The sequence below is a fragment of the Lepeophtheirus salmonis genome, chromosome 5 (assembly GCF_016086655.4).
Source record: "Lepeophtheirus salmonis chromosome 5, UVic_Lsal_1.4, whole genome shotgun sequence".
NCBI classification, from domain to species: domain Eukaryota; kingdom Metazoa; phylum Arthropoda; class Copepoda; order Siphonostomatoida; family Caligidae; genus Lepeophtheirus; species Lepeophtheirus salmonis.
This window is the reverse complement of record NC_052135.2, coordinates 53,334,917-53,348,638: the sequence shown is the minus strand read 5'-3', so window position 1 is coordinate 53,348,638 and position 13,722 is coordinate 53,334,917. Positions and strand designations below refer to the sequence as shown.

The following is a 13,722-nucleotide window of genomic DNA, read 5'->3' as shown; positions in this document are numbered from 1 at the left end:
GTTTTTGAGTGACTAAAATTTTAAATCCCAATTATGTAGACATATAGAATCTACAATTTAAAAAAATCAGTATTTATGTTCAAATGATATTTAACGGCCAGGAATTTAATTAAAAATGTTCGTTCAGTTGTTTCTTCCATAACTTTTTAAAACCGTTTAAAAAATATGTTTCGAGTGACAAACGGAATCGAAAATTCACACTTTTAGATAAATTCCTGGCTACTGATAGGAAAGGACTACATGCTTGATTTACACATAATTTTATTGGAAATTGAATAAGCTTTAAATTGATAACTAATTTATACTATTTCTTGTACAAGAACATTTAAAAAAATAAAAATATTACCCCTACTCCCTAATTTTATTGTCGTGTGAAAGAAATACCTTCAGTCATTAAACTGGATGGTACTTAAAAATGTTTGAGCTAGATACTTGAAAATTTGTTCGTTTGTACCTGAAATAGTATATTTTAGCCTAATATATTTATTTTTCTCCTATCAGTTGTGATATTTCCGATTGTTTTTTCTTAAGATTTAAGCATTTAAAATTATAATGCAAAATTTTGTATTACACGAGGCTTCAACCAAAATACGGAATGAGCGATATTCGTGAAAACTTAATCGATTAAGCTCAGGATATACTTTTTTATGAAAATGATACCATTTGAGTCGAACTATGTAGTGCTTCTGGAATTATTTTTTTTACGAAGCAACAGAAACTCGAATTTTGAGCAAAGTATCCATATTTCGGTATTGCACAATGATATGACCAGCAGTTACTTGATATTGACTAAATGAAGGTCCAATTTGTCACAGAACAACTACAGGTTCTCAAATCCATAGGTATTTTACTAATAAATTTATTTGCAGAACTTGAAAATGCTGAAGCCATATTTTTATTTCTGTCAAATTAGACATACATTTAGAAAAATGAGTATATCTAAAAACCATTGCATATTTATACGTAAAATTTTGACTTAGAAAACATGTATTACTAATAAGAATTCGAAACTTGATATTTTCCAAATTTTGGTAGTAAAACCGGGCTTAAATATCAAACCATGTTATATACTCAAATATGTATATTGTTGAAAGTAAGGGTATTTATATATATCAGAGTTTAAAATCAGAGTCTTTAAAGGTATATTTATTCTTGAATATAATATAATATATTTATATAAATTAGTATTAGAATATACAGAATCATTATAATATATACATAATAACAATAAATGGTCTTGTATATTCTTTTAAAAAGTCATATCCTCAAGATTTAAATCAGAGCTAACTTTACTTTGTATACTAGCGATACATCTTGCACAGGTTTCTGGAATAATTTGTTGTTATGCTTTTTGGACAAGCAGCTCCAATTATCATAGCCTACTCTTGTGAATGGTTAGATTTTGGGTTTGGGAGTTTAGAATATTTGATAGCTTCTTGGCAAGTTCTTTTTTCTTGCGACTCTTAATAATTAACCAGATATTTTCAATTGGATTGAACATATAAATATAGAGACCCATTTTAATTATTTTACATGAAGCGAATTCCCCCGTTAGAATATATTTCAGTTTCGAATGACAAGACGCATTATCGATTACAAGTGCAACAGGTTCACCATGTTTTTGCATGGTGAATATAGAAAAAATAACGCATTAAATAAAAATATATTGAACATGTGTCACTGAAGTTTATTTATTCCTGTTTATATGAAACATGAGCTTGATGAGACCTTGTGATGTCTTCAATGTTCGGCATAATAGTGTTGCAACAAGAGAAACAGTGTATTGTAAAGAAATGCTATAAATTATAGCATTCCTTAATTATAAAAGATATTTGTGCAATAACATATATATTTATATAATAGGTTATAGAGAGGTTATGACTTGGCGTCATATATTCGAAAACACACAACTTCTTCAAATATTCAATTCTACTATCTCCCTCAGTAAAATTGTAATTTGTCCTAGAAGAGAATAGGATTGTAACCTCTACTAGAAGAATTATGGATTTTCCTATTAGAAATCATGGTCGTAATCTGTCTTACGACAGATTTCCATCATGATCTCTACAAGGAAAATCAACAATTCTACTGGATTTCAAACTCAACCGTGACATATCTGTATAATTCTCTTCTATTATTGCGAATTACTCAGGGAATCTAATTTTTTTTTTCATTGAACGAGTTTTAAAAAAGAATTATTTTTATCAACTTTTGGATATTGCCTGTCGAAATATCAATTTGTCAAAATAAAAAATATAGAACTATATGATGCGTCAACATTAAATAAATCTGAAACAAAAATTAGTAAACTTTATATATACAACCCAATATTTCATAGACATATTTCAGGCAATTATAGGCTTTGCATCCAAATTTTGTGGAATGAATTATGATACCAAAGAATGTTAACTATAGATTAAAACCTTTGTTTGATTTAATATACCTATTCTGGCCCCGATATGTCCTTCCAAATAAAGTTTATTAATTTCAATTCTATTGTAATGATCCATTTTGTCAACTTTATATGGAATTTACGACGCACCAAAAAGTTAATAAGAATAATTTGTTGATATAAATTCGTCAAAGAAAACAAATGTTTGAGAATATTAATTTTAGCTTGCATAAATTAATAATTATCCAAAATATGACATTTAAGTTTAAAAAATAAGTGTAATCATTAATCAATCATTATTTATATGTAAATATCAAAGCCTAAAATCGTATAATAATAGTAACTATTTAGTTTTATTTGAAATATTAATATTATTAATTAATTATCATTTTGATTTATCAAATGGATTCGACATTTATAAATTTTGTGGCTAGCAAGAGACTCTTTTTTTTTTTTTTTTTTTACATTATTTCTCTGTTCTTGCCTGTGTTTTCTTGATCGAATATACAGAAAGAAAAATATAGAGGTGACACAAGGTTAATAATAAATACATGTATTTCTATTAACCTTGGAGGTGAACAAGGTAACTGTATTTCAGGATATCTTAAGGTGGCAAAGATTTTTACTGAGCCACTTGGCTTAGTTAAGCAGGAAGTTTATAAATATTCTGATCTTGAGAAATATAATACAGCTGTTGTCTTTGGTCTACTAGAAGATATTATTACATAATACTGGGATATAATAAAGAGGGATGAAGCACGGATATTGAAATCACACAGCCTCGTTTTTGCAGAGGGATACCTTTGTTAAATCGTTATTTGGCATGATTTGGAGACAACCCCAGGAACAAAGTGAATTACTTGATATACATGGAGATAATGTTCTTAGAACAAGTATAGGACTTCAATAAAACAACATCTATAATGTAGAAATTAATTTATTAACATTATATAAACAAATGAAAACCAATAATGATACATTCAAGACTCCAGTTTAAATAAAAATATGCGTCGGATTTTTAAAATGACCTCACATAATTTTTTTTAGTGCAGTATAAATAATATTTCACCCTGAATGAAGAAATAAAATGCACATTTACTTGCCACAATATTATAGTGGAAGCTGGGGGAAGTGAAATTTTTATGGTTAACAATCAAATAGCAAAATCTAATTGAGTTTGTACAATATCGCTCCCTTATTATTTTATCAGTGTCAAAAATTCGTTGTAAAGTCACGTGCTACAATTAATTTATCTTCCACGGAGACAATATTTTTGAATTGAAATAAAAATGTTTTTGTTTAAAAAAACTTGCTTAGATTATGTGTTTCAACCTTGAAATGCTACAGATTTTATCTTCAACATTTTTTTACAAGTCAATTAAAAAAAAAAAAAAAAATACCAAAAATCAAGTTTAGACTGGATATTTTATCCGTTAAAGTTAAGAATCATCTTTTTGGTAAAGGATGTAGATTGAACAATATATCTAACTTGAATTATTAATATATAATTAAGAAAGAGAGAGGATCGATCATAGGGATGAATATGGGATGATCGAACGATAATTAATTGATAAGCAATAATAATGGGTATGTAGACAATATGCTATTTTCACTAATGTTGTTTTATATTCTGAAAAAAGTACTATCTATTATAATATTAATCATTTTTTTGTAATTGACTTGCAGAAAAATGTTAAAGAATAAATGTAGCAATCCCTGGTTGAAGTACTTACTCTTCGCAATTTTTTTTAATCAATAACGTTTTTATTTCAGTTCAAAAATGTTATCTTCCTGGAAGAGATATTAATTGTAGCACGTGATTTCACATAGATTTTCTGATGCTAATGAAATAAAAAGGGAGTAATATTGTACAAAGTCAATTAGGTTTTGCTATTTCATCTTTAACCATAAAAATACATTTTTCCCCTGATGAGGTTAAGTGATTGAGCCTTGTTCTACTCCAGGTATTGGGGAAAACTCATTGTCACGACGTTTATAGCTATAAATTGGAGCGTGTGGTGTTATTCAACTTTCAAGGAATACTTCGGTAAGAGATTATTCTAAGATATTATTATTATCATCACTTCTTTCGATACGACAACCTATTATGTTCTCGAGAGTTTTGCTAAGGGGCTTTCTTGCCAAAAGGCTCTTTTCTTCTTCAGCTGCCTTAAGAAACGAGACAAAGAAAGTGTCGCTAACTTTTCGCTATGAAGATGGAGCTACCCAGAAAGTAATGGGCAAAGTAGGGGACAATTTACTTGATATTGTGATCGATAAAGATGTGGACATTGATGGGTTTGGAGCTTGTGAGGGCACTCTGGCCTGCTCCACGTGTCATCTCATTTTCTCTCAAAAAGATTTTGACGAAATGGCAGAAAAACCATCAGATGAGGAGTTAGACATGCTGGATTTAGCCTATGGACTCACAGACACCTCAAGGCTTGGTTGCCAAGTTGAGGTGACTCCCAAAATGGAAGGAATCATTATTGATGTCCCTGGAGGAATCCAAGATCAAAGATAGATCCTCAATGTCATGGATATCATTAAACTTCAATCTTAAAATAAAACTAATTCAACTTCTAGTTACATACAGTTTCGATCGTCCTTCTTGTAGAGAGCGTTTTCACTCACGTCCGTAATTGCATCATAATTGATGGGGGCTCAAACTTGATATTTTTACTACCTAAAAGGGATAATTTCGAATAAATATTGATGAAACTTCATTCAATATCTTTAAGAATAAAAAATTCTTAAAACCTGACTGAATACTATTTGATTTCCAAGATAAATACTGATATTTGAATATAATCAAAGTAATATTTACTGAAAAATGCCTAGGTAAGTACAATTTTTTTGTTGAACGATTAAGGACGAGAAAAGAAGGATAATTAGAGAAAAATATCAAAATTCTACACTAAAGAAATAAGATTGTATGGAATATTTTTAATAAATATTATATGGTCTGATTTGTAATAAGATAAGGCAAAATATATAAATAGGCAGTTAAGTTTCAGTCCTTGTACTTGTTCACTTCCCATCTTGACATCCAATAGTTCCCCTTAATAAAAAAGTGTTTTCCTTATCATAAAACTTGGTTATTTAGTCCTCCAAAATGCTCGACATCAACAATGCCGTCGTCACGCGAAAACGCTCTATAATCTAGCATCTTACATTGTTTTGTTGATAAATGATGAAACTAGCCTTGTTTTGCCATCATATACACCTCATTTTAAGCACACTTTGTTGATTCTCCGAATAATCATGGCTGGAAATAAAGTTTAAACATATTTTTCTATTTCTGTTAATAACAATTTTAGTCTGTGTAAATAAAAGTAGATATACTCATATTCAAACATAATTTATTCACGTACTGATGTTTAACTGTTTCAATTATTTAGGGTATAAACATGGCTCAAACTGGAGGTGCATCCTGCTTTGATAGAATCAAGATTGGATTTATGATGGGTATGTGCATAGGGATGGCATCTGGGGGACTCTTTGGTGGATTCAATGCTTTTCGTTACGGTCTAAGAGGGAAGGAGTTAATAGGACAAGTTGGTAAAATTATGGTTCAAGGGGGAGGAACCTTTGGAACTTTTATGTCGATTGGTACAGCTATCCGATGCTAAATCACGTGCCCTCAACTCACGCATACATAGAAGAAGGAAATTATTCATTCTGATATTTTTTTTATAGAACCCATAGCATAGTCGTCTCATTTTTCCTTTTTTGAGCGTATTTATTGCCAGCTCTTTTTTACTTTATGACTAATGTTAGCATAATTTCGGTTTTTGTTATTGACGGATATTAGTAATCATATCATTGAACATATAATTGATGTTGAGTTAGTCATGAATAATTATCAAACTTTAAAAAATGCAAAATTATTGTTTTATTATTTACTGTTAACAGACAAGCGTTTGGAAAGTCTCGTACATTTGCATTGTTGATTGGAAACAAAATTGCATGAATCTGATTTGTTTCACTCCTATTAATGTAAATGATATTTAATTCGTAAACATTTTTAAAGGGGTGACGTCTCTCTCCATAGAAAACTATTACGAATTATAATCAGATTTAAGTGTCCTTGGAATTATAGGTTTAATGGATAGGATTAGGTTTTAAAAAAATCAAGAAAGTATCTTGTGCTTATAAAATGTGACCATTTTAAGAGATGAAAATAGAAATCATCAACAGGTGCATTTGTTTTTGAATGAATTCCATACAAGTTGACTTGTTAGATCAAGTGATTGTCTGTTCCTCACAGTTGTACCTGTATTGTATGTTTCATAAAAAATTGATTGTGATGTTACAAAAAAAGTATTTTTGAGCATTATTAAAAGTCATGTGAATCCTTTGTATTTTTTATCTGGCCTGTTTTTTTTAATTGTTAATCTGAAGAATAATTTTCTTTGCCTTAGCTGTTGTCATTATTATTTAACTCCTGTGTTGTAAACTTATTTTCAAAAACGTTCAATTATACTCAAAACCTGATGGAACATTCGTGTGTGCTCATAAAAGAAGGAGAGTAACTTTGAGGATTTGTTGCAGACTTATAATTGTCAGACTTTTTAGGACTCAGAATAGAATTGATGATCAACATCGGAGTGGTTCTTCCTAATGTCCTTCTCTATTTCCTACTCCCCTGTCACAGTTGATTGTAGCTGATCTAATGAAACGTCATGACAGCTGAGCTGCTATCCTCCCAAAACATTCTTCAAATTGTCACAGTTACAATGTTGATTTCAGGTTTCATTTTTATAACATGCCATTGCCCAAAATATATACGATTCTCATCAATCTTGTATTGTAACCTGTATTTATAGCTGCACTTGAAGAGATGCTGATGAGTTGTGATGTTAATTGTGTAAATTTTGTAGCTAGCCCGTTTTTTGGAATTTGTAATCTGAAGAATGTATTTTATTTTCCTTAGTAGTTGTAATTATTATTTAATTCCTGAGTCGTAATTAATAGTAGTTAATTTAAATATATCGTTAAAATTAATTATTTTCCTTTCGTAGTAATGATTAAATTAAGTTCTCGAGATAGAACACAATCTGACTTGCATCGAGCTTGACTCAAATCCTGTAATTACATTAAGAAAAACAAACTTCAAATTAAAACTTTTTGCATCTATAAATTACTTGATTGAACATCATCACTAATATAATTTAAAAAATTACTCTTAAGACCTTTCGTGCTGTTATACCTAAGGTTAGGTACCTATATTACAGCAAAATAATTTGTTTAAGATAAATAAACTATCCTAGCTAAACTTAGTAAATGTTTTTAGGTCTTATCGTCTTCAAGAGACATAAATATATTATATTATATTGAAAATCAGATTGAACATTCGTATGTATTCATAAAAGACTGAGATTAACCTTAATGACTTGTTCCAGAGTTATAATTGTAAGTACTTGTTGGACTGAGAGTAGAATTGAGGATCGACATCGGAGTTACTCTTAACAATGTTCTTGTTTATTTCCTTGTCCTTCTCCTCTCTTACCACAGCTGATTGTAGCTGATCTCCACAAAAACCTTTTTAAAATTTTCAGTGTAACCACTATTATTTTCGTTTTTTTAACATACCATTTAATATTAAGTTTAGTAAAAAGTTCTGAGGGTTTTTCGTAAGCTATATCTCACGATTAATACATTACATAAAAAAACCATAAAGAATGCTAAAAGATTAATCATACACTTAAAAAATATAAAATAATGGAAATCGTCAAGTTGGAGCGGCATGTGAGGACTTATTCAATTGCCAAGTAACTGAAGATAGCCAGAAAACTATTTGGAACCATTAGCCAAAAACTGGGTTTAAGAAGAATCTCGATGTATGAGTGCCATACTAATTGACGCAAACGAACCTTTTGGATCGAATTGATGTTTGTGATTATTTGCTCAAACGTAACCAAATCGATCCATTATTGAAGCCTATGGTAAGTGCTGATGAAAAATAGATCACATTCGGGAACAGTCGAAGAAAATCGTGGTCAAAGCATGGTGAAGCAGCTTAAACGATCGCAAATCCCGGATTAACGGCCAAGAAGGTTAGGTTTTGTGTTTGGTGGCATTGGAAAGGAATCACATCGGGCAAAACACTCAATTTGGACATTTATTGTTTGCAACTGTGTAGATTGAAGTAGGGGATCTACCTGGAGCGGCCAGAATTGGCCAATAAAAGGGACTTTTATTCCATCAAAACAACACCAGGCCACACTCATCTTACACGACGCGCCAGAAGCTCTAAGAGCGTGGATAGGAGATTCAATTGCACCCAACGCATAGTCCAGACCTGGCACCAAGCGATTATTACCTTTTCAAGCATTTGCGAAATTTTCTTGATGCCACTAAACTGGGCTTAAAGGAGGCCTTTGAAAATGAGCTGGTCAAGTTTTTTTACCAATAGTGACGAAGATTTCTTCAATTGCGGAATTATGAAATTGCCTTCAAAATGGACAAAAGTTATCCAAAAAAAAACAAAAAAAAACACGACGCCTATCTGATCTCAATCAGATAATCCTAATTATGTTAATTTATTATCGAAATAAAGCGAAAAAACACTCAGAACTTTTGACTTCCCCTGTTATTATTTAAATCTCTGCTGATAGTACTCTGAAATAGATATAGATAGTTTGTTATTGGACTCATACCACGAGTAATACCACTTATTAGTAGAGTTGACATTTTCGTAAGAAAAAAAAGAGCGCGAGGATAAAGCGGGAGTGATGCAACTATTACTACTGAATTAAGACCCTTGTTAATATCAGCTCCAAGTTATGTCGATGACAATATATGTAATGCTACCAATATATGTGTTAACAATATTAATGAATATTTCATATATCCGAAGGGTAGACATTTTAGGAAGTACAAATGAATAAACAAATAGCAAAATTCAGTGTTTCGAAATGTATAATTATCGAATATTTTCTTTTTTTAAATAAATGCATTTTAACCCATGTATGTAAATGTAAATTGTAATAACAAAAATAGTAAAAACCAGCAACTTTGGCTTGTGTATGAGAGAATACAGGAAAACATGTTATAATCAATAGCTAGTTATTTATAATAAGGAATGAATATTTAATAAATTGGAGGAAAGGTAACTGAATTATGTGATGATTACAATATAAATATTTCAAAAGTCTTTTGAATTTTCTCAAGACAAACAAACGTCACATTTTAAAAGGGCAGAGTCATCACACAGTGTACATCGGAGAGCAATAAATTTTTCCGTAAAGTTGTTTCGGTGAAGAGATTTTTTACTCCCATTGCAGGACGTACAAGGATACATTCCAAATCCTCCACATCTTTGGCAAATGTCACTTAATGTACTCGACTGAAATCAATAATATTTATTAGTCTTATTTTCTATTTATAATAATTGTAAGATAAAAATCATTTGTTATTACTAAGAGGGGATATGTTTAAAGAAAAAAAATAGTATAGTGATTAGAAAAGGAAAAATCATAGATGAGTGTGCTCTTTTTTTCTTTTTTGTTCAGTATTTAATAGGTTGTGGGGTTGTTAACATCTGACTCTAAAAGAAGAATTATCCCCTATCTTCTAATTGATTTAAAAATGGAAAGTAAAATAAATATAAATAAATTAAATATAGTTAAAATATTTTTTCCTGCAGTAATGCTATTTTAAATGTAGAAGATTATCTTCTCTATTGTAGTAATTCATTTTCTACTACCAAAATAATAAAAGAGGCAGCGGATATCAACAAAAGTCTTAATTGTTAAATCAGTTCTAGTACTGACAGTCAGAAAGAATGGTCTCAAGGACTGATATGACCCGTCCTAAGACTGGACTAAACCGAATAAATAAGGACTCACACAACACTAGTAATTATATGAAGTTGGATTGCAGCTAGAGTTGCCAACCGTCCCTTGAGAAACAAAATCGTCCCAAAAAATCCACTTTGTTCCGTAATACTGTGAGCTTTAAAAAATAGTTAGTAAAATGCCACTGGAAAATGAATGTGAGGCACAAACATGTATACTATTTTTCTACAGATGTTCTATAGATGTACTATTTAAGGATGTAAGTTCTACTTTCTATTTATTGTTTTATATTAGTTTATAAAGTTTTAAGAAAGCAAGACAGGTTTCTGTTTAAGAAAGATTCCTATTTTATTCAGTTGGTTTTGTTTATTATTAAAGTGACTTGCTTACTAATAATTAGTTTTCCATGTGTTCACGCCACTCAAAAATATGCATCTTATTCAATTCAGGGTAAAATACTTTAAAAAAGGAAAAACTTTAAAATTTAGTTGCCAACTGTTCTTTGATAAACAGAATATTCCCGTATTATAAAAAAAAGTCCTGCCAGTGAGGTGTTCCTTATTTATTTTTCAGTGAGTTGGTAACCTAATTGCAGCTGATAATACATTTTTAAAATTTTGACAGATGTTGGAATTGGCTTTTTGCGAATAATTTAATAGATAGTTTGATAAGAAGGCATGTGACTATAATAGATAATAATACCCAGGGCCTTGACCAGGTTTTTTTAGGGGGGGGGGGCTTTTGACAATTTTGACCAAATACTTGTATATTTTTATGATAAGCACCAAATTTGACAAATAAAATTTTATATAAGTGACAATGGACAAAATTTGACAAAGAACTTTAATATTTCGAAGGACAAAACTTATTTGAAAATTTTAAAGCCAGAATTGCTTGGAAGAGACAAATTATGAGCTAATTACTTTTTTTGTAGAGGGGAAAAATTGGAACTAAATTTATTTTTCAAAATTTAAACAGTTACATTGTTTTATAGAATACTTTTTTATTCATGTACATATTTTTTATTTATTTAAGAAATGCAAAAAAAAAAAAAAATTCTGCGTATCAGTCCTAAAACTGATAAATTCCGGTCGTTGATGACGTCAATCAACCTTACTTATTTTTTAATCAGTTATATTACTGATAGTCCAAAGCACTGACCGATAAAAAAAAGACTGAAAGACGATGGAAAAAACACTGATGAGGAAGGCAATGCTAGGACCGATCCAACACTAGAGGCAATTTGTTCATAGTCATGGCATATAATACTAGAAACCTGTAAGTGAAGGCTCAAGCGCGTCCTCTACAAATAGTGTAGAATAACTGAAAAATGACTACAATGACATAACATAAGTTCATAAGGCCATTTGTCAAACAATTGTCATATATTTATGAAAAAAACAGACAAACCATTTATTAGATTCAAATAGTCGAATGTATACCTATACCTAAAAAAGAAGGCGTGTGATAAGTGTTGTGTATAATTACCTATGAGTAAAAAACCAATTAATATCTCAGACTTGTCGTCATTTTCTATTTATTAATTATACGTCTAGTTAAAAGAGATGCACACACACTCTACTATTGAAATACGGTGCTTTTTTTCAATATATAAGCCTAAAGTAAGCCTACTGAATACTACAAATAAAATACATAAGAATAAGCTTGATAATTGAATTTAATAATGTCATAAAACTGTGTGATTTATAAATATCATAGGCCTGATTGTTTAATATAGGTATATGTAAGAAATTTTAGATCTATTAAATACTTTTGTTTCGATAAAAATAGGACAAATGTTCCACAAATGCCCCTTACAGCCTTGATGCTAACCTCCTCAACTACACCTTTTTGTGCATGTCGAGGGTAATGCCTGCAGTGTCTGGGATCTAAACACCGAGGCCATCAATGCCACTTTCAGCCAGCACTGGGGCAACATGACAGAGGAATACATCTGTAGCAGGAGCCGGGTCTTCCTTCGCCCCTGGAAGCCATCATTGCCACTAAGGGCGGCTACATTAATGATTAAGAGAGCTCAGACACACATACATCGATAGAACTAATTTGGTTGAAATTCTATTGTTAATTAATCTGGTTAAATTTTAAAATTCAAAGTGTTCAGATTGTAATGGACCACTCGGTATAACAACATAAAATGGCGGAGAATTTTTAATCTCGCAAAATCTCCAAGAAACAGAAATGATCGCGGCAAAATTACATATACCCGTATTAATATTCATTACTTTATCTAATCTTTAGTCAAATCCATGTTCCCCCTTAGAATAATCCTCGTCAAGGATCTGATGAAGATTACTTTTCAAATTAACAGAAATAAATAACAAAAATGGCTAAATAATTATCCTTATAATTTGTAGATTTATTACCTTAAAAGATCTAAGAGTATGTCGTAATTTACCAGTCTCATTCATGCGCATAATTATGTCTGCATCCTGAAATTTTAGAAAAATAAAAATAAATATCCATGCTGAAAAAAAGAGACTGTAATGATTGGAGAGTTGTAAAACATATCATATTTTGAAAGAAAATTACAAAAAGCCTTTAATTTAGTTAATGAAATGTTTTTTTCTTGATCATGTGCTTTTTCACTTTAAAAATATGATAAATAGATTTATAATCCAAATTGTCAACTTGAAAATTTAATACATATATAAAAATAATAACATAATGATTTAATCATTTACAGACAATCCTGAGTAGTAGAAAATATGATTTGCCGGTATGCTAAAAAAAAGAAATGCATTATTTTTTTAATTTTTATATTCTTCAATCTTAGCTGGAAGTAAGGAAAATAAAAAGATAACTAGGACTGTAGGAGTGAAAAAAATTTGAAATATTAAATTTTTGAAAAAAAAAATCAAAAAATTCAATTTTAAGTATCAAAAGTTTTTGGAATTTTTACAAAAAAAAATTCAGTTATTCACAAAAAAACCAAAAAATAGATTTCAGATATTAAATTTTTTGGAAAAAAAATTATGAAAATTCACAGCTGTAAACAAAAAATTCAAACAAAAAAAAATCAAATATTTTATTTTCTAGTAAAAAGTAAAGATTCCTATTTTTTTTTTTTGGGGGGGAGGGGGTACAACAACTTCAGACAACTCCTTGCAAACTCCCTTGTAACAGTTTAAGAAATTTAAAAAAAAAACTCTTCATATGCCATCAACACGAAGAAATAACACTTTTAAAATGCTTAGGATTTTCCTCCCTTACTATTATTATGATTTTTCCTAGAAAGAAAAGAAAATCCATGGATTGTAGAAAGAAGCTTGTTCATGTCATTTCAATCAGTTATACTACGTGATTCATTTGATAGATTTGCAAGTTTCTTTCAATATAGAAATACTTGCTTGACCTTACATAACTTTTTCCCTGCACTAACTCTGATGAATTAATGCTTGTTATTTACATGCAAAAATAATTGTTATTATTAAGATTTCATCATATTGTGAAGCAACTCTCTTAAAGACCCATTAAAAAGATTAAACATGCGAGTCTTTCTACGTATAT

At 30.0% G+C, this 13,722-nt stretch overlaps 2 protein-coding genes across 2 annotated transcripts in view; one reads left to right on the top strand and one right to left on the bottom strand.

Annotated features, from left to right (window-relative positions):
* Positions 1–4,499: 4,499 nt before the first annotated feature.
* Positions 4,500–4,916, top strand: Fdx2 (Ferredoxin 2). The gene has a single exon (XM_071888109.1). The coding sequence runs from the start codon at positions 4,500–4,502 to the stop codon at positions 4,914–4,916; it is 417 nt and encodes a 138-aa protein (XP_071744210.1).
* Positions 4,917–9,298: 4,382 nt separating this feature from the next.
* Positions 9,299–13,722, bottom strand: part of LOC121118902 (glutaredoxin domain-containing cysteine-rich protein CG31559) — a 30,702-nt gene continuing 26,278 nt past the window's right edge. The window contains exons 4-5 of the mRNA XM_040713498.2: positions 12,579–12,644; positions 9,299–9,743 (exon numbers count right to left, since the gene is read on the bottom strand). Of these exons, the coding sequence (XP_040569432.1) occupies positions 9,564–9,743; positions 12,579–12,644 (246 nt within the window). The 3' untranslated portion in view covers positions 9,299–9,563. The remainder of the gene's footprint in view (positions 9,744–12,578; positions 12,645–13,722) is intronic.

Bases quoted from the DNA above. Each gene is read 5' to 3' on its own strand.
- Fdx2 (XM_071888109.1), top strand. From the start codon at position 4,500: ATGTTCTCGAGAGTTTTGCTAAGGGGCTTTCTTGCCAAAAGGCTCTTT.